Source organism: Rhinatrema bivittatum, chromosome 7 (genome assembly GCF_901001135.1).
Source record: "Rhinatrema bivittatum chromosome 7, aRhiBiv1.1, whole genome shotgun sequence".
Lineage (NCBI taxonomy): Eukaryota > Metazoa > Chordata > Amphibia > Gymnophiona > Rhinatrematidae > Rhinatrema > Rhinatrema bivittatum.
In genome coordinates, this window is record NC_042621.1 from 70,930,168 (window position 1) to 70,955,284 (window position 25,117).

The 25,117-nt window shown below is 40.6% G+C and overlaps 1 protein-coding gene across 8 annotated transcripts in view; it reads right to left on the bottom strand.

Moving 5' to 3' along the window:
- Positions 1-25,117, bottom strand: part of LOC115095174 (nuclear receptor coactivator 5-like) — a 96,600-nt gene that overhangs the window by 31,330 nt on the left and 40,153 nt on the right. For 3 of the 8 annotated variants that reach the window (XM_029608496.1, XM_029608494.1, XM_029608500.1), the window contains 7 exons: positions 22,042-22,108; positions 20,063-20,098; positions 17,590-17,670; positions 13,922-14,004; positions 12,718-12,844; positions 11,688-11,735; positions 2,683-2,882 (listed from right to left, as the gene is read on the bottom strand). In XM_029608496.1, coding sequence (XP_029464356.1) covers positions 2,683-2,882; positions 11,688-11,735; positions 12,718-12,844; positions 13,922-14,004; positions 17,590-17,670; positions 20,063-20,098; positions 22,042-22,108 — 642 coding nt within the window. The remainder of the gene's footprint in view (positions 1-2,682; positions 2,883-11,687; positions 11,736-12,717; positions 12,845-13,921; positions 14,005-17,589; positions 17,671-20,062; positions 20,099-22,041; positions 22,109-25,117) is intronic. The other 5 variants (XM_029608495.1, XM_029608501.1, XM_029608498.1 and 2 more) reach the window with 3 other exon arrangements.

Consider the following 25,117-nt stretch of genomic DNA (forward strand, 5'->3'; position numbering starts at 1 on the left):
TGAGCCATGCCAACCAACTTGTTCCTCAGAGATGGCTAAAGGAAATGTTGAAAAATTGTCAAATGGATTTGATGAAATGCTTTGAACAATTATCTGCTTCCTGAAAGTAGGAAACTTTCATTGTAGCTTGTCAGGAAGAGAGAGACAAGTGTTATCTTTTGTAGAATGTTAGCGATACATGGTCATCTGAAATTGATGAGCAGATATTCAACTTTGTAGTATGGCTACTTCATAGAACCTTTTGCTCTTATTAACTAAGTTTGCATTCTTGGTTAGGATGGATGGGTTGAGTAAAGTTTTTATTTTCTGGCTTTACAGAGTGCAGACTCTACCACTACTGAATGCGGAAGCTAAACTTCATCAGGAACTGGGTAGTCTTACTTATATTTAAGGTAAATCCTCACTACTGGTGTTACCGAAAGAGGGATATTCCACAATTTTGAATGAAGATCCTTTAAAGTCTTATGCACTGATACAGCAGAAGGCTGTTGGAGCCTTGATGTATTTTAGTACTTCAGAGAAGTCTTCCGATGGTGCTATTATTTCTTGTATTGAAAAAGGGATTAAGTCTGCCATCTTTTGAACAAAAGCTAGATAGGAAAAGTCTTCTGGAGGAGTAATACTCCTCAATTTCTGGATAACGATCTGGAGGTTATCCAGGAGATTCTGGGATAGAATAACCAGAATGAATCGTAAGAATTCTCATTTGAGTCTAGCATCTGGACTAGAGATGATCTAGGCAGTGAGAAAGGCGATCTATTCCTTTCCTCCACAAGACTGTGAAAAGGTAATATCTGAGCGAGATTCTAATTTTTGAGATAACTTTCCCCAAAAACCATGCAGGTTGATTCTGCGGCAAAGGCATTTCCTTCATGTAATGAGCGATAAAGTTGTGCCACATCTGAACAAAGGTGTGACTACTTTCTAGTGAAAAGCCTAAGAGGATGTGTGATTCCAGCATTAGGATGGACAGTGAACACACACTTATAAGATCTATGTGGGTCAAATACGTTCTTTGCTTGAGATTCTTACTTTCACCAGTGCAGATGGTGCCAACAAAATGCCAGCATCAATGAAGTGCCCGGTACTGTTCAACTCCATCCAATCAACTCACTAATGATAGCACTATGGATTTCTTTTTGGGGTTTTTAGGTTCTCTCTAATTCTTGACACCACATCTATAAAGAAGCCCTCCTCTTCTGATAAAGTGAAAACTTCAAGAACTTTTGGTACCTCATTCTAGTGGACTTGGAGCTCTCTCTCTTATGAAGGTACTGCTGCATCCAATGCAGAAGCTTTGGCTTCTGGAGAAGCTGTATCTGAAATGCCCTTGTAGACATTCTGGCACAGGCTTTGCAGTTGGTGCTGTCATGAGATGGGACTAGATTTATAGAGGTCAGTTAAAGCCATCATGTGATCACATTTTCTGTACAACAAATGTTTTTTTGCCACACACAACAGGGAAAAAAAAAAGATTTTTTTCCCCTTCTACAAACTTTTATATATATTTTTTTATGAGGAGAAAAACAAAACAAAACATGAGGGGAACACACTGTAAATAAAAGTTTTGTTAAATAATGGGCCAGTGAGATGAGAGAAAAACATTTTGTACTGCTACAGTGGAAGAAAGAAGACTGAGGAGACCCACGAGGGAAGACCCACGCACACAGATTTCTTTCTGATCTTAGCAAGAGCACGTCTGGGCCAACGGCATCACTCCACTTTTGTGGCTGTTTTTGTCCTGCTTGTTCATAGAGAAAGTATGTGTCTAGCAATGAATGGGGAAAAATAATACATGTTGCATCCGCACTTGTCACGGTTCTGATCATAATAAGATTCTAATCAAAGGTATGTACTGGTTATAATAATTCTCAAAAAATGTATTTTAAGTTCAATTTTTATAATGTTCTCTGGACCCCTTTTGACACAGACGGAAAAAGAAGCTTAAATGCTAAACGAGATTAACACGATCCATCTTTTGAAGAACCTCTTCGGACGCATTTCTCCTATCTGTTCTCAGTTTCACTCTCACCTTACTGGGTCAGAGTCAAGAGCAAATAGTGTAACGCAAGCACGCTCACTGGCCATTGTGTTAGAAAATTACGGGAGTGGCAAACCACCCTCGTAGTAAACGTCTGATTAATTACATTAGTAATGGATTATTTTTCTATGTAGAAATGCTAAGAGCCAGATGTATTAAGCATTTTCCCTATATATACACACAATAGGAAAAACTCTTTAGTATATCTGGCCCTAAATGGGCAACTATTTGCTATAAATGTATTACTTTTAGCATATTTTATAGAAGGTGTTTGTGATCTGCTACATCTAAACATATTAGTACAATGGCAAAAATGGATGGCTACAATGTATGTGACACGAACTTTATGTTCACTTTACATAGTTCTATATGGTGATTTCCAAAGTACATGTATAATAGAAAAAGCTGTATTTGTGTATATTTTATGTAGTGCAGGATAAGGATTTTAAGCCTCTAAACGTTTAATGAAATTGTGACAAAACTGTTATCTATCCAGATGGTATCTTAATGAAGTCAATTCAATACTTGTACATGAAGAACCTGCTATCTAGTGTAGTACTTGAAAAGTGTAAAGAGAAAACTGAATTGCATTTTTGAATGGGGACTATTTAGAGTGACATTTTGCATTAAACTAAACTTACTTTTGATAGACTCGTGAAGCATGATTACGGTGCAAGAGGACAGTGCTACGTTTGACTGTTCAACAAGAATGCAAAATGGGGAACCATCATTTTTAACTTCTTGGAGTGCGCGTGTGAGACCCGCCTCAGAGACGAGATATATCATTTCCACCACAAGGCCATGATCCTGCAACCGATGGCCTATGCCTGTTGCATATTCCCTTAAAGAAAAAAAAGGCCGGTTATTTACAAACAAAGAATAAGTGTAGGGCAGTACAGATGATGTAGCCATGCTGTTTTGCAATTTTTTAATAGACGAATGTGTTGCAAAGTTGTGTTATGTGGACAAGCCTTTTTTTTTTTTTGTAGAAACTAGCATGTCTGAGGCAAGCTACATAAATTGGAATGGAAGAATTTGGCATGTTTTATATTTTCAAAAAATTCACCACTAATAAAGTTAGAATATTCCCTTTCCATACATATCAAAGCCATTTTTTGAGGGTGAAGAATTTGCAATTTGTCATATCAAAAGATACTTAATATAGGAAGGAAATGTACACATTACTGAAAAACTACTTCTGTTTAGCATTTTATTCAGTCTATTATACCTTAATTCCCTATCACAAAGCAAAAATGTTAGCACTGTATTTTCTCGTCCATGAAGGTAAACGTTGCACAGGTATTAACATTTTCTTTATAGGATCTCCATTTCATGCAGGTTATGGAGAAGCAGGATATTTGTAAAGGAGATCCAATTAGATTAGGATTGCTTAAAGGACTATTATGAATTAAAAATAAATCCAAATTTAGATATACTACTTTGGATGAGAAATACTGGCCTGTTTGCTAAATATCCAGTAACTTGTGCTAGCCTACTTGCTTCAGGGACTGTAGTTCTCATGATACCAAATGCAAGATGGATAATTCATGCTGCACCAGACCTGGATACCACAATATACTAGCCAACAATAATTTATCAGTTATGTAAAAAATGTATTCCAACTGTAGGCAAATACAACAGGACCTGGGAGCATAATGTTTTCTGCACAGGTACTCACAAACCACAGAAGTATGGAGCACGCAATGGATATTATGGAGAGACAAGAATGTACAAGATCTTTAACCAGCAGCTGAACTTGATGTCTGAAATCAGTTTGAAAATTAATTATGTAAGTGACCATCTTTGATAAAAGCTAATTTTCAATGTCATGTAAGTTATTTGGATTAGACAGTGTTGATGTGAAGCAATTGATGCCTAAATAGAAACTGAATTTAGTCTGGATTTCCTGGTTTTCCTTTTTTGGGATGGGCGAGGGGCATAGGTTGCATGGGTATGGAAAAGAGTCGTGAGAAAGAAGAATCGGAGAGGGACAACAGCTGAAATGATATCCCTGGATACAAAGAGAACAGTTAGCTACACTTCTTTGTAGATGAATGGTATCCAAAGTGCAAGCCTTTTCCTGCTGACCCTTCTGGGCCTCAGTCTTGATTCGGAGATCATATCTGATGCACTACACATGATTTCTATATAAAATATGGGCATACCAAAAAACAAGACTAATAATTAGGATTTAAAAATACTAAGAAACTAGTCTTACTTTTAAAAACTCTTTTTTTTTTTTTAAAGAGAATATAGAAAAATAAAAAGTGATAAAAGTGGTTTGAAGGAAAAGTCTCAATTCTTATTTATACATCTATCCTTCCCCCCAAAACTGCCAGGTTCCCTGCAGAATGGGCTTTTGCAATGCTTGCACCCAGCAGCTGATCAGCGTAACTATGAATCTTTTTTTTGGAAGTGAACATTTCATAGCCTATGATATCTGCTTCCCATCATGCTCCAGGAGCCAGTAGTCATAATGGTAACATTTTACAGAGTTCACAATGTCCCTGAGGTAATGGAAGAATGAGAATCAATCAAGCTCATGCTGTACAGAGAAGCTCCTTTTCTAGCTGGATACAAGTCACATTTATAAGTCTGTTTACCGTAAACAGTGTTTTCCATAGATAGCAGAATGATTTAGAGAATACATGTGGGTGACATCATCCCACGACGATGACAGCACTGAATGGACTGGTCTCCAAGCTTTGAGTTCTACTGAGCCTGTGCAGGAGTCTCCCCGGTGGGCATTAACTTGTGAGCCTCCTCAGCCTATATCAGAGCTAATTATAGCTCGGATATAGACTCTCCAGACTGGGTATTCCATGGCTAAATCATACTATCTACAGAAAACACAGTTTATGATAAGCAAACTTGCTTTTAACTCTGATAAGCAGGCTGAATTAGTCATTACTCATAGGGGGTGCCAAGTTGAGGGTTGCGGCAGACCATTTACCCAGTAAGAAATCTGGCCCCCACAGTGAAGAGTAAACTACAGCAAGAACAAATTTCGCAAAATTGCTTGCCCAAATTTAGTGTCAGTCTTTGAAAGGTTATCGAGACTGTGGTGGGATGTAAAAGTGTGAACTGAAGACCAAGCTTTGCAGACATCGATGGGTACTTTTTAAAGATTAGCAACAGAAGTAGCCATGGCTCTCACTTGAACCTTCGCAAAGTCTATGACGTGCAGTCCTGTTAATGTGTAACAGTGGTGAATGGACTCAGTCACCCAGTTAAAACAAAGTAAGCTTGGCGACTGCTACTCCTAGCCTGTTGGGGGTCAATTGAGTTGAACAGCTGGGAGGTTTTACGATGCAGCTTACTTAGCTTCTTGTAATATGCTAAGACTATTGCAGTCCAGTGTATTTCAGAGCTTTTTCGCCTTCATGCACAAGGGGCCTAGGAAAGAAGTCAGGCAGTATTGATCGATAGATTCAAAAAGCTGAGACTACCTTCAGCAGAAACTTCGGGTGAGTACGGAGAGCCACCCTGTTGTGGAAGAACTGCATGTATGGAGGATAGTGGATGCTTGGAATTGGCAGACTAACACCACCACCTTCCTTGTAGAGTATTTTAGGGAAGCTGACTCCAATGTCTCAAAGGGAAGCTTCATTTGCAAGAAGAGAGTCACATTCAAGTCCTACAGAAATTGTTTAAAAAAAACACAAAACACTACACCTGGAGCTTGGCATGCTATAGATCTTTCATGAAAGAAGAAATTGTTTTACTTCCAGTTAAGTAAAAGCAGCTGCTATAGCTTTGAGGTGCTCGCACAAAAAAGGTACTTGAGTTACAAATGTGGGGCAAATATTTAATCAGATGCTTAGGCGTGCAAAAAAAAAAAATGGGTCCAAAGCATTCTGTGGACACCATTTGGAGTATCTATTCCATATGAAGGCAAAATTTCTTCCAGTTGAAGGCTTTCTACATGAGATTAGATGTCCACAAACTCTGTAGGTAAGTGGAGAACTATGATCACTGAGCACTTAACACCCAGGCTGTGAGGTTAAGGGCTGAAAGGGCATTGGCATAATACAATGCCCTGACTTCCTGAATTAACACAAGGTCTGTTCCCAGATATATGGGAGGACTGCTGGAAAGTTGTAAGAGGTATTCATACCAGAAGCCATAACAAATACAGGCCACACTGGGGTTAGGAGGTTGAGCCGAGCACGGTCCCGAAGAAGTTTTTGTACTGTTCTGGCGATAAGTGGTAACAGTGGAAAAACAAACATGAGGCTTTGCCTCCAGTCGAGGAGGATAGCATCCTAAGCTAATCTCATCATGTGGCATAACTGAGCAAAAATTGATTTAGTTTTGTGTTCTGGTGTGATGTGAAAAGGGCCACCAAAGGTAGACCCCAAAAGCTGAAGAATTGTAGAGAACACTGGTTTGGTTAAACATTCTGCTGAATCTGCCAGCATGTTGGAGATGCCCAGAAGATAGGTGGTCTGCAGAACAGCTCTATTTCTTTCCACTCGATTCCAGATTTTTAGAGCTTCATAGCAAAGAAGCCTTAAAATGACCCTGTTCCTCTTTGCTTGACATAAAACATGGCAATTTGGTTGTTGGTTTGACTCAGGATGCTCTTTTCCTGAAGGAGATGTGTGAATGCTGACAGAGCAATTAGACAGCTCAACTCCAGTAGTTTGATTTGACAACAGCTTTCCTGAAGAGACCAGATGCCCTGTATTTGAATGGTCCCATTGTGCAGTCTCTACCCTTCGGTGGAGGCATCTGTCACCAGCACCACTTGATAGGAGAGCAAACGAAGAGGCGCTCCTTCCTGGAGAATTCAGGGGCACAGCCACTACTGCAACTCCCATTTCATTGTGGCTGTTATTTGCATTGGAGACAAAAGCAGTTGAGTTAGTTGATACCAGTGGGTAAGTAGACCCCACTGGAGGTAGCGGACATGAAGGTGGGTCAGCGAGACCACATGGATGACCACAGTCATACCAAGGAGCCTTCTGGCTGTCTAGTATGGAGAGAACAGTAGCTTGCAGATGAGCAGTGTCATGGTGCTAGATTGGTTGCAAGGCAGGAATGTCTTTCCTGCAGAGAGTCTATCCAAGCACTGTTGAACATGAGTTTCCAAGGGGGATCCAGGCTAGACTTCTCAAATTTGATCAGAAAACCTAAGCAGTGCAGAAGACATATTGTGCACAGATGGTGGAGCTGATAATGGGCCAAACAGGATTTTTGGCAGAGGTAGCACCAATGCAAAGGGGCGGATGGTATGCATCCTTTAGATTAAATATACGTTTACAGAAAGACAAATGAATGTAAGGAAGAATCATGCTGAGGGAGTTTGTTTCTCTGATCTACGTTTGTTCATATTTTTCAAGTCCAGAATGGGCCACAATCCCATTTTCTTGAGGATAAGGAAATTTGGGAATAGAAACCTTGCATATGTGAGACGCTAGGATTGACTATATTGCTTGTTGGACAAGCAATTGGACTTCCAGACAAAGCTGCAGCATATGAAATAGATCTGGATGGAGCACCGAACAATGTGGAAGAGATGATGGCTGGCAGAAACAACCAGTACCCAGAATACACAATTTGGAGGACCTAGAGGTCCTTGGTGATCTCCTCCATGAAATGTTGGATTCATACCCCTACTGGAAGAGAGTGATAACGGATTGTTCAGAGGGATCAAAAACTAGGTCCTGGTTTGGGCTGAGCCTGTTTTGTGGTTTTCGAATGATGGCATTCTCTTTGTTGAGGCCTGGCTAGAAGAGGCTATTGATGCTGGGCCAAAAGGGTTGGCAGACTGTTCTGTTGAAAAGACCAGAAGGGCTGCCTGTGGAAATATGGACATTTGTATGGGCAAAAGTGATGTTTCATTATGGAGAGCTGTTCAGAAGCCATAGATAGCAATAGCATTGCCGCATTTTGGTCTTATCTGTGTGACCATCTCCCAGAGCTTTTTGCTGAGAAGATTGTCCCCCAAGCAGGGGAGGTCCTCAAGTTTCTCGTGGACATCCTTGCGAATGCTGCTTGCTCGAAGCCATGCCATGCATCTAGCTCCAATGGAGGCTGATAAGGTACATGAAACAGAATAAAAGGTTTCGTAGACTTATCAACGTAGGTGGTAGATGTCCTCTTCCGCATCGAGGAGTGGTTGTGGATAGCAGTTGCCCTGCTTAGTAGCAGGTAGGAAAGGCTTCGGTTTCTGAAAGCAATCATGAATATACTGCAACATGTATAATTGGTGGATAGATATGCAAACAAAGCATTATGCTTTGAAAAGCTTTCTTGCCAAAGTTAACTAGAAGTTTGTGGTCTTTTCCTGGGGGAGAATTTGAGCAAGTGTGTGTTGTCTTTGCTTTTTTCATAGCAGACTCAACCACTACAGACTGGTGAGGCAGCTGGACAACACCAAAGCCCAGCGATTGCTGGATTCTGTATTTGAAATCCAGCTTTCTAGCCATAACAATGCCTGAAATGGGAGTTTCCATCATTTTCATCTATAGAACATGAAGGATGCTGTGAACTAGAAGGGGTGCTGGTCCAACTGGAGTATCTAGTATCTGAAGGTGGTCAAGGAACTCAAAACAAAGATCTGTGCTGTAGCCATCTTTTCCACACATTTAGAATAAGCGAGATCCTCTGGAAGTGAGGTGTGATCCAGGGGTAATGCCGGATGTAGAGTGTCTTCATCTGAACCTAAGTATATTGGCTCACTTTTCCAGGACTCCAATGGCAAAGTGGGTAAACAGGAAAGGGCTTCCAATTTACTCCATGGAGGAGTGACCCAGTCTATCATCTATGACCTACTGAACTCCACTGCGAGAGATTAAGAACCCCTAATCAAGGGTTCTGATAAGTTCACCACTATAGGTAAAACTGGGACTACTGTCTGTAGTATTGCTGTAGCGATAATAGAAAGGAGAGGCTGGAACATTCCTGTTGTCTTCTTGGTCAGTGGTAAAGAAACCAAATTTATGATTTTGTCATGTGACTGATGTGTTCCCTGGCCTGGCGTAGGTGGTAGGACATCCTCTTCAGACACAAGGATAGGCTCAAGAATTAGAATAGGTGATCTGTTGGAGATGAGTGGTACTATAGAGAAGGGGTGGCCAACTCCAGTCCTTGAAAGACACCAACAGACCAGGTTTTCAGGTTATCCACAGTGAGTATGCATGAGATTAATCTGTATACAATGGAGGTAGTGCATGCAACTCTCTCATGCATATTCATTGTGGATATCCTGAAAATATGGCCTGCTTGTGGCTCTCGAGGACAGGGCTGACCACCCTTCTATAGAGGATACAGATTCTGAAGTCCTTCTACCACTAGTCTAGGCAGAGTGAGGGCCCTGATTACTAAAGGGGACAGAGGCAACCTGACTACTCCTCCTGCAGATCTTGGATGGCTGTGTAAAGCTGTATTGACAAAGTAAATTAATAAAGGAAAGCCTGAGGTGGTTATGTTGGTAGCTTCGATGCCTTGGTTAACGTGGCATGCTTTGACAGGTCTTTGGAGACGTGCAGAGGAATCTGCTGCATGACAATGGTAAGTGTGTCTAGTGCATTGGTGCTGCGCCATGCATCCTTACCCTGTATATTATGGGATAGAGGATCCTGTGCACTCTGTGACCTAACAGTGGAGGCAAATGTGCAGAGGCCGCTTGCTTCAGTGGAGTCTGGACATCAAAAATATGGGAGTTCCATGCATCAAGTGCACTGGAGGATGCATTGGGCATGCTCATACACTGTTTGCACAATGCTGATCATTGCTACATCAACAGTGCCAATGTGCCCTACTCACAGAATTTGTGCTTTTTTGACACAGGCTATGATGATGCCAGTGATTGATGCCGCTTTGTTTTAGATGTAGGGTGGCTGGTTGAACTCGACCCCACATCTTTGTACTAAGCAGACGGGGGGAGTTTTAGAGGAGCTCTTGCTCAACTCTTTTCCCAGAGAGGCAGACTAGGCTGCACTATGGGACAAGAACCTACTGCAACTTGAGAAATTTACGCAGTTCTTCGATAAGCGCTCTAGAATGCTGCAAGCACAAGGACATCTGTCCACAGGCACAGCAGTTTTTCTGGTCGTGGTCCAGTCCAAGGTATTTGTTACAGGTTGTGGCCCATCAGCAAGGGACAACTTTGCCACAAATACAGCTTTTAAACCCACTCACCACCGTTGACTTCTTCTGATGTAAGATGGTGGAAGGTAAGAACACTTTTTTTTTTTTACACTAGCACTAAAAAAGTGCTACTGTGGGGGTTGCAGAGGCAACTAAAAAAAGATTTTGCAAGGCAAACACACCAATAGGGAGAAATTTTGTGAAAAATAAGAGCAGACAGTACATGTCTGTGTGTGTACTCAACTCCCACACATGCTCAATAGAGCTCAAAGCTTTATTAGCTTGGGAGACCATTCCATTCGTGCTGCCGGATGATGTCATCCAAATGTAATGGCTAATTCAACCTGTTTGACTGAAAATAAGCCAGAAGACTGAATTGTCACAGAAAAGCAAAAGAAAAGGGAGTTTTACTGCAGGATGCAACTGTCACCCTCCCCCATTATCACCTTGGGTAATTCCCAGCTCTCTGAAATAAAAGGTTTTGGGGGCGTTTTTGTCTGTTTCTTCTTGCTCTTTTGGGCTTCCAGCTCAACAGCAGCCAAACTACACCCATCATTTGCAACTATCTAGAGTTTCTTCCATGTCATCGTTGACCAACCTTTTCTATCTAGCCCAACTACTGCTATGACAAGTCAACTAGAGGCAATAATATGGCATATTGTAGTGCCCTCTGGAACCTAGCACAATTTAACTCTGTATAACCACTGGATCTCACTACTGCACAATGGGCAAGACTCTTCCCACTCTCCTCCATCACCACTTCCGATGTAGTGAGCGCTGAATCCATAAAATCCTCTGTCCCTGGCTGTGGAAAAGTGCTTTGAGGGATTTTGTGCAGAGACAGACCAGTTGGTTGTGGTAAAGAAAGAGATAATTACAGCACACCGATCAGACTGTAGAAATAGCCAAGGCTGTTGAAATGCTAAAAAGTATGCTAAAGGTGAACCAGTATTCTCCATTTCGCTTCTGCATTCTGGGCTTGATTTACAAGAAATCATATGACTTACAACATATGAGATACAATGCTAATGCCAACCAGTTGGAAAATGTTATGCTAACAAACTAGCCCACTGGTATGGAAGCTATGGGGCAGTGGCATATTTAATGGAGTGTAACAGCTCAGGAACTCTTAGTTGGGGTTTACTCTACATTGTTTAGTAAGCTACAATGCACCTTATAAGATTTCTTATAAATAAAAATAAAGATTTATTTTTCTTACTAGCTGTGGTATTTACTAGTGCCACCTACAGCTGTCAATGGAGAAGGCTTTACTCTAACCCCGATTTCCTGCATGCAGCACTGCCACTAAGCCATTAGTCTGTCCCCAAGTAGTACATTTATGATTTGGGTCTTGGAGCACGAGGGCCAAATATAGGTTTTACGCCACAAAACCATACATTTAAGCTTACACTGTTCAGCTGCAGGGTACAGAAAAACTGCAAAAGATCTTCAGCTTAAAGAAGCCATTAGTTGTCAAATCAAAGCATGAAAAAAAATGTTCACACACATGGAATGGATATAAACAGCACATAACTATGCAAACACTTACTTATGTTCCAGTATAAACAATTTCTCTTTCATATACTTCATCTGATGTCTAAGAAGCCAAAACACCTAATCAATTTGCATACTCCTAAAGAATTTTTACAATATACAATTACAATCTCTTACAGTATTAGAACTACATAAAAATCTTCATTATTGAAGGAAATAGCATAATCTATGATAACCCATTTAACATCCATCTATCATGCCATTCCAAGTGTTTGAACATGTCTTTTTCTGAGCTGGCATAGGAATACTCAGAGTAAGCTGTTGCAAAATTTAACTTTTTTTTTTTTTTTTTTTTTTTTTTACAAACATACTTTGTTTCTACATCAGAAAATCCAGGTGGGTCTAATTTATCTAAAGCTTTTAACTTTTAAACAAGAACAAAGATTGTGAGAGGTTTCCTTCAAAAATGCTAATTTTCTTTTTAATTCAACCAAAAAATTCATTAATGTCCTATTGAGAAAGGAAAATGTTAGGAATATTTGTCCTATACCCAGTAATCTTCATCCATTGTAGAAGAATAAAACATTTTCATAAAAAAGAAACTTAAATTATAAACCAGGTATTTGTACTTTAAAAAACCCACATTTAAAAAAGATGTTTTCTTATGTCTGAAAATATCCAAAGCACTTTTACTCTGAAGTTTAAAAAAAATTGTTTAACAAGAAAGTTTTCTTAGAAAAGGTAAATAGAACAGAAATTACTCTGGTCTCTACAAAATGTAGTTTATATATTGAAATGTTTAGGGAAATGAATATAAAATGTTAGCCTTCAGTTAATTGTTGCTCATTACACAAAAATGAATACAAACCCCATACAGGATGTATCCTTGGGACTTGCACAAAGAATCTCACCTCATATTAAAAGCTATGACCCCCAAGTTACAGTGTCTGCACTATACTACTGCAGGTTTCAGCCTTTTAACTGAATACTTTAGATCGCTTTGATTTATAAAAAATTAAACAAATTGAAATTAAAATTTGAAAGAGCAGCAAATCTAGTCCAACACGCAAATAAGTCAAACCTACGCTTGCTCCTTGCTTATAGCCACAACAACACAGTCAGAAGGTCTCTCTTTATCATATTCTTTCTGGATCTGCTGATAGAACTGCAGGTACAACTTCTCTCTGCGATCATCTCTGGTATACTTTTCATCTGAAACCAAAGAAAGAAAAATAAGAATGGCTGATCAGACTAACAGCAAACTACTAATGCCTTCAAGATTTTAAAAATTTAAAAGGAAAAATGGCAAAAATTCAAGGCGATACAAGCAAACCTAGAAAAAAAAATCTATATGGGAGCAATGCAGACTTCTTTAACAGAGGGACTTTATAGATTCTGCCTCTCTTGATACTTCAAAATGGATTATATGCAGATACTGTAGGTATCTCTAACCCAAAGGACTTACAATCTAAGGGGGAGATTTTAAAAGAAGTGCGCACGGCCTTTGTGTGCGCTACCCGGCGAGCGCAAATGTATGCCCGATTTTATAACATGTGCGCAGGTTATAAAATCCGGGTTGGCGCGTGCAAGGGGGCACACAAGGGGGGGCAGCCGCACTGCCTTCCTCCATTCCCTACCCCCCCCCCCAACACCACCTTCCCTTAACTCTCCTGCCCCCCAACCCTAAGCTAAACCACCCTAAAAAAAAAAAAAAAAAAAAAAAAAAATTAACTTACATGTTACACCTGCCTTGGGCAAGCTCAAGTTGCGCCTGCTGACCAAATGCCAGTGCGCGATCCCGGGCACAGCAGCAAATGGCCACTGTGCGTGGAGGCTCCGGCCCTGCCCCCGGACTTATAGGCATCCCGGGGCTTTATACGCACCGCCGGGCCTTTTGAAAATAGGCCCGGCGCGCGTAGGGCTTTTAAAATCTGCCCCTAAGGGTCTGATTTACTAAATGGAAGAAAATGCTTAGTAAATGAGGCATTATGTTTGTACCTGAGATAATAATAGAGAGTAAAGTGACTTGCACAAAGTCATAAGTAGTGTCAGTGAGATTTCAACACCGGCTTTATACGAAGGAAATGCGCGCTAGCCATATCTAGATTCTTATAGATTAGTGGCTCCAAATATATTAATTTTGCGCATGGCAGAAATGGAATGGCACTTGCAAGCCAGGGTATGTTGAGTACAATGTCTCTCTCTCACATTTACTGCTAACACTCATCTTACTATTTGCATTGTACCAAAGAACGTCTGCCTGGCATTCACAGGGTGTAATAATCTTACCTGTCTGTGAATACTGGTATCGCTCATAATTATCCTCCGCCCCAGAGGAATAGTCATAGCGTTGTCCAAGTAATTCTTCAAAACTAGGGAAAAAATTTAACAGGTACATTTGTCTGACAAATGAGAATCTGCCACAACACACAAATCAATATTAAAAGCATCTAAACAGGCCGAGAGACAAGATTCCCAACCCATCCATCCGAAGTGAAGAAAATACCATTGCCACTTAACACACAAAGAACTTGTGACTTAAGATAACTTGAACCCTTTTAGTAACCCTTTGCACAAGCTGCAAGTCTCTAAAGCAGATGCAAACTGCACTTGCCGGTGCACTGCTCCTGCAGAGAAAGGAAATGTGCCAATCCTAACAGTTTAGAGTGGCTGCCATGGTACATCAGACTGAAACCAATGCTAAGCGCCAGAGGTTGAAGGACAACAAGGCTATGTGAAAAGTGAAGCTGTGTTGGAGATGGAGGAAGAATATATAGCTGGAACGTGTAAAGTTCACTGCACAAAAACACCTTCATTTGAAAAACATATTTGATGAGTTTGCAAATAACTGGATTCAGTGTAGGAAAAACAGAGGGAGGGTAGTTGTTGGGTTTATTTTTAGGGTAAAATTGTTTTCAGGGTGTGCACTTAGATCAGCATTTCCAAACCAGTGTCATGGCATACTTGTGTGCCTTTAGATCTGATCAAGTTTGCCACAGAAAAGTGTCTCTCTGAATAATCAAAAAGATTAGTTGGTCGATATTTTATTTGTATCAAAATAACCTTAAAAAATAAACTAAGAGACTTGTTTTGGGACCGATGATTATTTGAAAAGCAATGGTGGTCATGTACTAGTAGTGCTAAGTATGATGGTCCATTAAAGCACATATTTCACTATTTGTTTGGAGATTGTGCTGACTCTTTTGTGATAGAAACAATTTATAATGAAATGTGTTTGTATTGCATAATCTTCCAAAAAATGTTTTTGAAACAAAAGAAAAAAAATGTAGTATAATAAAATCATTTTCATTCCTAGTCACTCACTTCTTGTAAAGCATTAAAGTGCTGCTTTAACACACTGATCCCTGGAGGGAAGAAAGAGTTGAAATAAATCCCATTTGGGTTTATTTTATTTCATTGTATTAGAACCTAGAAAAGCACTGATTGAAGACAAGGGCGAAGTGTTGCTCATTGAAGATTTTAATCTGACGGATATGGAATAGAGTACCCCCTTCTGCGGAATTTACAAGGAGAGAGATAGCGAATGCCCTTCAAGGGGCTCTGCTCAAACAAATGGTACCAGAACTCACGATGGAGGGTGTGATATTCAACTTAGTGCTCACTAATGGAGATAATGTCTCTAATGTCCTGGTAGGTGCTCAGATGGTATGGTATGATAGAGCATGAAACAGAAGAGTCACATGAAGATCCAAGTTTTGAATTTCAAAAATGAGAACATACCTGGATGAAGAACAATAAGACTGAGAAAAAATGGGTGAAGTGGAACAATGGGCCAAATTAAAAGGAGCTATTACAAAGGCAACAAATCTATATGGTAAAAAAGAAAAAAGCAGGAGGAAAAATAAACCAAAGGCAGTGGCTGAAAAAAATAAAGGCAAAAAGAATAGTGATCAAGTATAAAGGATCCCAAAAAGAGGAACACAGGAAAGAATACTTGGTGAACCTGAGGGAGACAAAGAAAGCAAAAAGTCAAGTGGAAGAAAGGATTGCTGAAAAGTGAGGTAAAACATTTTTCAGATATAATCAAACAAAGGAGGAAGACCCGAGGTGGTATAGTGAAATTGAAAGGTGAGCAGGAGCAATGTGTGGAGAAAGAAGAAAACATAGCAGAAATATTGAACAAATACTTCAGTTCGGTGTTCACTAAGAAGGTCCTGGAGATGGACTGTTGCTGGAGAGGCCGCATGGGACCAACTCCAGCGTAGATGCCATAGATCCCAGAACCTGTGAATAACCCCAGCCTCTGGGAATCTAAAGCCACAGCAGACGAAGCACTTGAGCCTACAACTTGACCACCTTCTCCCAGGTAACAAACACCTTGCCTAAGCTGGTATCGAACTGTGCCACCAGATATTCCAATGACTGGGCTGGCTCTAGATGGCTTTTTGATAGGCTTATTACCCAACCCAGGGACCTCAAGCGCTCTATGTTGTCTCGAATTAAACAGCGGTGCTCCATCTCCGACTTTGCCCGAATGAGCCAACAGTCCAGGAACAGATGTACCAGAATCCCTTCCTTACTGAGGGCTGCCACCGCCACCATCACCTTCGTGAAAGTCCTTGGTGCTGTCGCCAACCCAAAGGGCAGTGTTTGAAACTGAAAATACTCTGAGCACAGTGAATCGCAGGAATTTGATGGCTCGTTGGCTGATTTTATGGTGTCGTTGTACCATTCATTATTATATTTAGGAGTCTTTAAAGTTTTTGTGATGATTGGGTTTGTTCTATCATCTATGGATTTGGTAATGTTTATCCATGATATGGTTGCTGATTCAGTGTTTGTAAGATCAATATTCTTGAGTTCATCTTGGAGATTTTGTTGTAGTGTTTTGCTGTCAAAGGGAGGGCAATATGAAATAGTTTTTTGTGGTTTTCTGTTGTGTTGGGTATGCTGTTCTGAGTAAGGGGCTGTATGAATGAGGTAGTGGTCAGACCATGGGATTTCGGAGATTTTAGTGTGATGTAAGTTCCAGCTGTTGCTGTTAATGAAAATCAGGTCAAGAGTGTGACCTGCTTTGTGTGTTGATCCATTGACTATTTGTTCTAATCCCACTGTTGCAAGAGCATCTGTAACTGTTTTACATGTGTTTGATAGGGGGTATATATCCATTTGTAAATTCAAGTCACCAAGGATAATTTTGATGATTAGCATTAGACCACCGCCTTTTTTCCTTGGTCTGGGGATTGTGAATAAATTGTATGCTGAGTCTTCTATTTGGTTAATTAGGACGTCGTCAGTCTTTTATCCAGGTTTCAGTGATAGCTATGAAATCTGGTTTGTTATCAGAGAGTAAGTCTGAGATGATAGGCATTTTTAACTACTGATTGTGCGTTAAGGATGAATGATAGGAATATGGATTTAGAGTAAGTCTTTAGATTTCCGTACGTTGAATTTGACAGATTAGACATACCCGTTTTCCCGTGGATCCTGTTTTCTTTATTCAAAGTATTTTTAGGAGGTAGCTTGGTGGTTTCCATTTTGGTTAGGTGGAAGGTTGAGAAGAGGTGTATTGATAGTAGGGGTTTCTGGTTTGTGAAATCCTAAGGGGGTGCACAAAGGGGAGTGTCCCTTTGTCCCGCTCATTAGGCACGCGACGACTAGGTATTTCACTTCTTTTGAATTGTTAGTTTACCTTTTAAGATAAAGATGTTATACTAAAATTCTTCATTCCCAAAAATACTGTAGTTAAGAGAAAATGTCCAAGTTTATTTCAGACATATTTCAGACAAAGTCGGAGAACCTCCTTCCATAGGACCCATATTTAAGAACATAAGAACTTGCCATGCTGGACCAGACCAAGGGTCCATCAAGCCCAGCATCCTGTTTCCAACAGAGGCCAAACCAGGCCACAAGAATCTGGCAAGAACCTACTTTAAATAATCATTCAACCAAATCACTTAACAGAGATATAAATGATCAATATCAATACCCCTTACCTGTCCACATCTTCAAAGTCCTTCGTATATCCATCATGGATGGAGTAAGGGCTCTTTTGATAAGGTTTATGTGGATTTATACTATTAAAAAAAAATGAATTTCAGACTAGTTAGAGGTTTTAATCATAAGTTACACACATCTCTGAGCATTTTCTTTTGAACATGTAGTAAATCTAAAAAGAACACAGGAATCACCAAAATTGATCAGGCCAAAATGACCCATCTGACAGCAGCTTCTTAGAGGAAGCGTGTAAGGGTGCCACAGAGAAACAAAGATAAAATAAGGCAGCGCTTGCCAACCCTCTCCTGGAGAACACCTAACCAGTTTGGTATTCAAGATAGCCATGAAGAATATTCATGAGACAGATTTGCATACAAAGGAGCTTCAGTGAATGCAAATCTCTCATATGCACATTCATTATGGCTGTCCTGAATACTAGACTGGTTGGCTGTACCTTCAGGAGAAGTCTGGGAAAACAGAAATAGGACATATACCTGACTGTTCTTCAATTTAAGACTTGCTTTCTAATTTTTCTGTATTTTTATAGTAGATTTTTTGGCTCATTTTATTCTGCAAGGATGTTAAATTTGATTGCATTGTCAGTCTCATTTTAATATCTTTAACCTTTGTCACAGGATACTTATAGTCACAGCTTCCAGTTTCCTGCAGCAAGAATTGGACAATTTTGTGGCAATTACATGGCACATATGCATATTTAATAACATAAACCTGCATGTTATTTAATAAAAAATTCATTTTCTGATATTTGTGTGCGTCTTGGGGGGGGGGGGGAGCGAGCTTAGTGATCTGTGCTGGGAAGAGAGGAGGGATCTCAGAAGGGTAGGAGGAACAAAAGGAAGGCAGCTTGAGAGGAGGAGGGAAGAGGGTAGCAGAAAATTAGTATCCTGGATCAGGAGAGGAGGAAGGGTCAATCCCTTCTCTCATTCACAGCTTACTCCCCTTCCAATCTCTTCTCACCACACCCAACCAGCCTCCTCACCCCTTTGGAGGTTGTGAATGAATCCAACATCTTGGGTTGCTTCCTTTGTTGCATGGGGCTGGAATGTCATGCTTGAACCACTTGACCAAAACTACAATACTCCAGTCCCTGACAGCAGAGGAAGAACCAGTCCAAGGTGCCGCTGCTGTCCTCCTCCAAATACCAAGTCTGAATCAGCTACGCCTGCTGCTGCCAATTCAATCCAGCCCCCAATCCCGTGCAGCCCTTCCTGCAGTCACAAAACCACAGGAGATCAGGACCCTAGTTATAGCAACACCTTCTCTAAAAAGGAGGCAACAGCCCAAAATGTGTACTATTTTGCACCACTTGCCTTTAGCTTGGTATGACTAAAACCTGTTTTTACATAAGCAATCTGATAGGCTTGATGTAAACCAAAATACAATCTTGTACTGGATCCCCAGTTTCTAATACATTCAAATCCTTCCCTCCATATACTACTATACCATCCACATAGTGACTTTGCAGCTCAGCCTGTCCTACTGACATTGTGCACAGAATTAGAAGCATTTTACAGAATGCTATTAGAGCTTTAAAGTGCAAGACCTCAACCTAAACTTTATGTCTTACATCAGTGGCACCAATGTGGACCATAATATTGATTTCTCCCCAGCACACCCTATAAGATTATCTATATATATCTCATAATGTTCATATCCTTTGCAGACAAGTCACCATGCACTCCTCTCAAGCAACAAAATGTATCTACTTTCCTAATAACCATCATCAATACTGCTTCCACCAAATCTCTGAAAACACACACTTATTTGATAAGGCATTAAGGGGGTTATTTTCTAAAGCTATCACACACGTGCGATAGGTAGCTTGGGGCGGAGTCAGTCCCAGAAGAGGACGAGGCGGGGTGGCACCAGGGCTGATGCCGCGAAGAATATGCCGACAGCGAAAGGTAAGCACCTTTATTCCTGTCAGTTTCATGCCGAACACCACCTTTTATGGTGCAGTTATTTGGCACAATGCAGGCAGCGGTCACTGCCAGCTAGCGCAGGACCGCCACCCACCCCCCCCGCTACCGCAGGACTTGTTGCAATGAGGCTTTATTTTCAGATTTGAATTTAGCAGGAAATGCATATGTAGTAAGCTATTTTTGGTCAAGACGACAGCTTTTATGTTTTAATACATACAATTTATTTGCATTTTATCTATGAATGTTTGTTTGTAAGCCACAGAGCAATGGATAACATGGCATAAAAATCTTAACTAAATAAATTAAATGTCTCTTCCTATTTACTAGGGCAGCCTCCAAGGGGTATCCTCACTGAAAGAATATAGTCTACAGGATCATTTATTCTTCCCCAGCTTGAGGGTACTAGCATTATACATATCCCCTAAAGAAAAAAAAACAAAAAACCTTCAACTCAAATGAACGTGGAACGAGGATACCAAAATCATTTTACATACAATGTAATGATCTAAGGAATCTGTTGATTACTTACTCCAGAAGACGTGGAATCCATCCAGGTTTGTGTCTGCTGGGAAAACAGAATGGCACATGTGAAAAACTTGAAAATATTAAAATGCAAATTATCAATTTACATATGTGGAGTATTATGCTTTACAATAAAAAAATATATATAACTACAAGGATTATTCTGATAACCATGCAAATATACAGAACATGATGGGCAGTAGGATATTTCTAGCTTCACTGCTTTCAAAGGTGAGGGGCTGAGGACATAACTCTAAAGACTAGAAATATGTAACGCCATAATCCCCTCATGAGTGAGCTGGTGGGACATATTGATATTTCACCAACCACCACTACACAAAGTTCAACTTCTTTAATTAACTCTAGTTTAACTACTTAATGCTGCAGCTCACTGAGCATATTTATAATCGAAAAGCCTTTGATTTTAGCATTATGTAGAGAAATCTGATTATAAAGGCAGTAGCTAACTAAAACAGTGTTTACCAGCCCTCTCCTGGAGGCATACCTACACAGTAGGGTTTTCAGAATTGCTATAATAAACATGCATGAGATAGATTTGCATACATTGGAGACCCAGTGTATATAAATCTCTCATGTATATCCTGAAAACTCGACTGGTTAGGTGTGCCGGTGGGAAACAATGATCTAGAATTTGCCTTTTAAAGGTTTTTAGGAGACTAGCCTTTAGCTTTGTTATACAGGCATAGCCTAATGCTATTTTTTGTTTTAATGCTTTGTGTTTCATATTTTGTGCAGTGCTCTGATTAGGCAGTAATTCTGCATTTTTATTTAGAAGATTTTATGTTAGTTTTTAGCTGTATGTTTGTTTATTTTTTATATTTGGTTTTAGTTTAATAGTATATTTGTGTATTTATGTGAATTCTTTGTAAATCTTAGCTGATATATATTGCTTGATGTATCTGATGGACAATTAATCAAATAAAAAAAAAACAACCCTCATGGTTGGCTGATTTTCACAGGAACAAAAATGATACTATGGTTCTGTTATTCAATCCAATCAACAGAGCTATCTGATTTCTGAAAACCTGCAGAGTCTTGATTCCTTCATCAAGAAAACAACCTGTAAAGTTTCTCATGACTTGATGCTTCATGATAACCCGTGAACATCCATGCTGTAAGAAGCAGTGCAAAAGTAGCTGTGTGCTAAGACTTAACATTATTCACAGTTGTTCAATTTGAAAAGACCATTTCAATTCTCTGCTACCTAATCCCTTTTATTGTCTTAAGGATAAATAAGACTCTCCTATAGACAGTATTGCAACAGTTACCCACTCATTGTCAAAAGAAAATTAAAAATAAATTCAGCCTACAGAACGACCTCAGAAGAAAAGCAATTTCCACACAATGTTTGTTGGTCCTCATTTCACAATTACAGAGAGATTGCTAAGAACAGTGAAGCTTCTCTGTCGCCAGACTGTTTTACTGAAGAGAGCAGCTACTCTTGTAACACACTGTGTGGATACCTAACTTCCATTGGTGCTGTGATATCAGCTGTACCAGGCAAGCTCTACAAAAATTACTACTAAAATGTACTGTATGGGATGTTGAACCAGGTATCAGATATTTCTTCTACTTCACATTAAAACACGAATGTTTTGTTCAGCTGCATCTTTAATCACAGCATACATTATTGCTTTTTATCCAAAGTGGAAAGTAAGCAGAACCATGGCTCATGGCTGAACTCTCTCAGAAATCTAAATACCTGGCAGGAAGATGATGTTGACAAGTAACTGCCACAAAAAGGTACATTTATTCCCTCCCCACCTCAGGTGAGGAAAATAAAGAAAAGCTTTTCAGTAGAAAATACGCCAAATAAACATGCTGACCTTGCAAGTTTAAAAATTTTCATGCTCATTAATATCAAATTAAATCTGCCATGCCAATTAACTTTGTTAATCCGTGCGACACTACTTAGGTTACAGAAGCAGATTTTTTCGAAAAAATAGTTAAAACAAGATTTCTTACCTTTTTTCCACTGCAGGTTTTTGAGCATGGCCCCTAGTAACCTTGACCCAAGATGACATTTTGAACCCTAAAAATCAACAAAAAAACTATATTTCATCTTCAGTTATATTTAGCCTGGAGGAAGTGATGAACACAAACTTGCTGTTTAGTAACTGCTGTGCCAATGGTGGAAAAAAACCCCAGGTGATATGGCACCTGGCACCTAGATCAGATATAGCAGTGGCGGCCCGGGCTGAAAGGAAGGAGCTTCTGTAGCTGGGAAGCATTGGAGGCCTGGGGATGAAGGACCAGGGCTGGAGGGAGTTACCACTGCTAGGATAGGGAGGAAGATCAGCAGCGATAGCCTCAGCCCAAGAGGAGCAGCCAGGGATATAAGAGGAGAATAAACAAGTAAAAGGATATTCTCATTCCCATCATCCCTATGCCTAAGAATGTTGGCAGTTTCCTAAGTTTCTATAAATTTTTCCACCCCTGTACATTATTTAACAATTATAAATAAATGAAGCTTGTAATCATTTGAAAGGAGACTGATTTAGGAAACAGCTTCAGACAGTTTTTAATACACTTTCTAACATGATACTTGCAATGCATTACTCAGGTCTAGAAAAAATTCACTTTGCCAGGTGCCTAAAATTCAGGTTGCCCAGATGCCCAACATTCAGCACCTGACACAGACAGGAGGGAAAAAAATACCAAGAGCCAGAGAAGACAGATGCTGCTGCCACCGACAGTGGAGCCCTACAAGGCAACCTAAGATTGCCCATGGGCTTCACAAAAAGGAGAGAAGATGAAATGGGGGAGGGAGAGGGCCTGAAAGAGAAAACCTAGGGAGCAAAAAAAAAAAAAAAAAATATTAAAGGGAAATATTTTTCTACCAGCATCATACAGAACAGCCCCTTTATGCCCTTCCTTTACAACTTAGCAGGTTCAAAGTCCAATTACACAAGCACAATAGGCATCTCCCATTCCCTAATAAAACTGAGAACAAAAAGAATCAGACACATTCACCCCTACACTCTCTATGACTGGTTCCAACACCTAACACAGCCGAGAGCAAATTGGAAATGTAAACTCAGAAATCATTAAAGTTAAAAAAAAATAAAAAATAAATAAACCACACCCCTAGGATGTGGCCTATGCATCCATCTGGGGCCCCAATGCAATAAGGTTTGCTTGGCTATGCACACATGTTAATGCACTGAGCAGCACAATTTTACTCCTGATTTAACAAGGAGTTTAGCATTAAAAAAAAGCATGCACAAAATCAGAAATCTATAGGGCCATTTGATATGGAATTTAGAGAGGATAATGCCCTAGTGGATATAGAAGATGGAATGGAGTGTAAGATGGGAGGAAAAACTCATTGTGGGAAATAGTCATGTATCCAATGGAAATGCCAAAGGCCAGCAAAAAGATAAAACTTGACTGAGACAGAGGCTTTTGAACAAAAATGTAGAGGGCCTGCTGTCTCAACTGGGGAAAGGCAACTGTGCCTTCACCCCTAGGCTAGCTGCTGAAAAGTTAGTAGCTTTCTAGTTATTGTGTTTGTTTCCTTAGGATATTACCCCAAAAGCTCGCATTGGCACTTGTGAGATTTGCCTCGCCATGGAACAATACAGAGCTATTATGACATTCTCCATTCTGCGAAACCCTGCAATCGGTCCACAAATTGTTTGCTTCTTTGACAACTACCACACACTGAGCTGAAAATTTCAAAGTATTGTCCCAATGAAGCCTAGATGCTTTTGCTGGGTGGTAACTCCTAACACTGTGTAATTAGTTTGGATTACTTTTCCCTATGTGCATCACTTTGCATTTATGCACATTAAATTTCATCTGCCTTTTGATTGCCTAGTCTCCCTAGGTGCTCCTGCTATTCCTCACAATTCATTTGTGATTTAACAACTTGGAATAATTATGTCATATACAAACTATCATTTGCTCCCTTTCCTGGATGTATAAATATATTACAAAGCACTGGTCCCAGGACAGAACCCTGGGACATTCCACTCTTGCTCCATTGAGAAAAAAGAAAATTAGGTCTTACCTTGGTTAATTTTCGTTCCTGTAGTACCACGGATTAGTCCAGAATCCTGGGTTTTGCCCCCCCCCCTCTAGCAGATGGAGACAGAAGTTTACAAACAAAACTCCACCTTATCTAGGCTGGTGCCACCTACAGTCTGGCAGTCTTACTTAATGTCAAAGCAGATGAAGCCCCCAATACAACCTCAAATGAACTATATACAGTAACCTAACAACAAGAACCACTGGCTCAACAACCCCCCAAATGGGACCAGAACCTGAGCCATCGATAACAAATAGACAGGAAAAACTCAGAATGGGCAGAGAGAAAGACGCAATCACACCGGACTCTCCCTTATCACAGCAGAACGGGCGGGACTCTGGACTGATCCGTGGTACTACAGGAACGAAAATTAACCAAGGTAAGACCTAATTTTCTTTTCCCTGTACGTACCCGGATCAGTCCAGACTCCTGGGATGTACCAGAGCTACCTTATAAGGGGTGGGATCCGGAGAGTCCCGCTCTGACGGAAAGGCAGAGACCCCTTCCCCTCTCGAGAAGCAGCCAGAGCAAAGGCTGTCGCGGGAGACACGTCGGGCCGCTCCGCAGGCCTGGCAGACCAGCCGCCACGGCATGCCTCCCGATGAAAACACAACACTGAAGCAATGTCCGCGCTCACGCCCGCGTCCCCCCACGCGAACGAAACGCCCCGCGAAGGAAGGGACAGGGGAGAGAAAGAGAGAGCAAAGGAAGGGACAGGGGAGAGAAAGAGAGCAAACAAAAAAACAAAACTTACACTAACTTTTGGGGTTTTTTTACCGTTCGCCGCCGGCTCCAGGTCCACCTGGGGGGAGTGAACCGAGCTCCCCGGTGTCACCCCCAGGACAGGGAAAAACAACAAGCGCTGGCGAGGGCCCCCAGCCCACCTTCAGCGGCCTCAACCACAGGAGGGATGGTCCCAGCAGAACCTCACCACTCCCTGTGAGAAGGTAAGGCCAGACCTGCAGGCACCCAACTGCAGTCTCAGCTTCCTACCAACCTACCTACCACTCC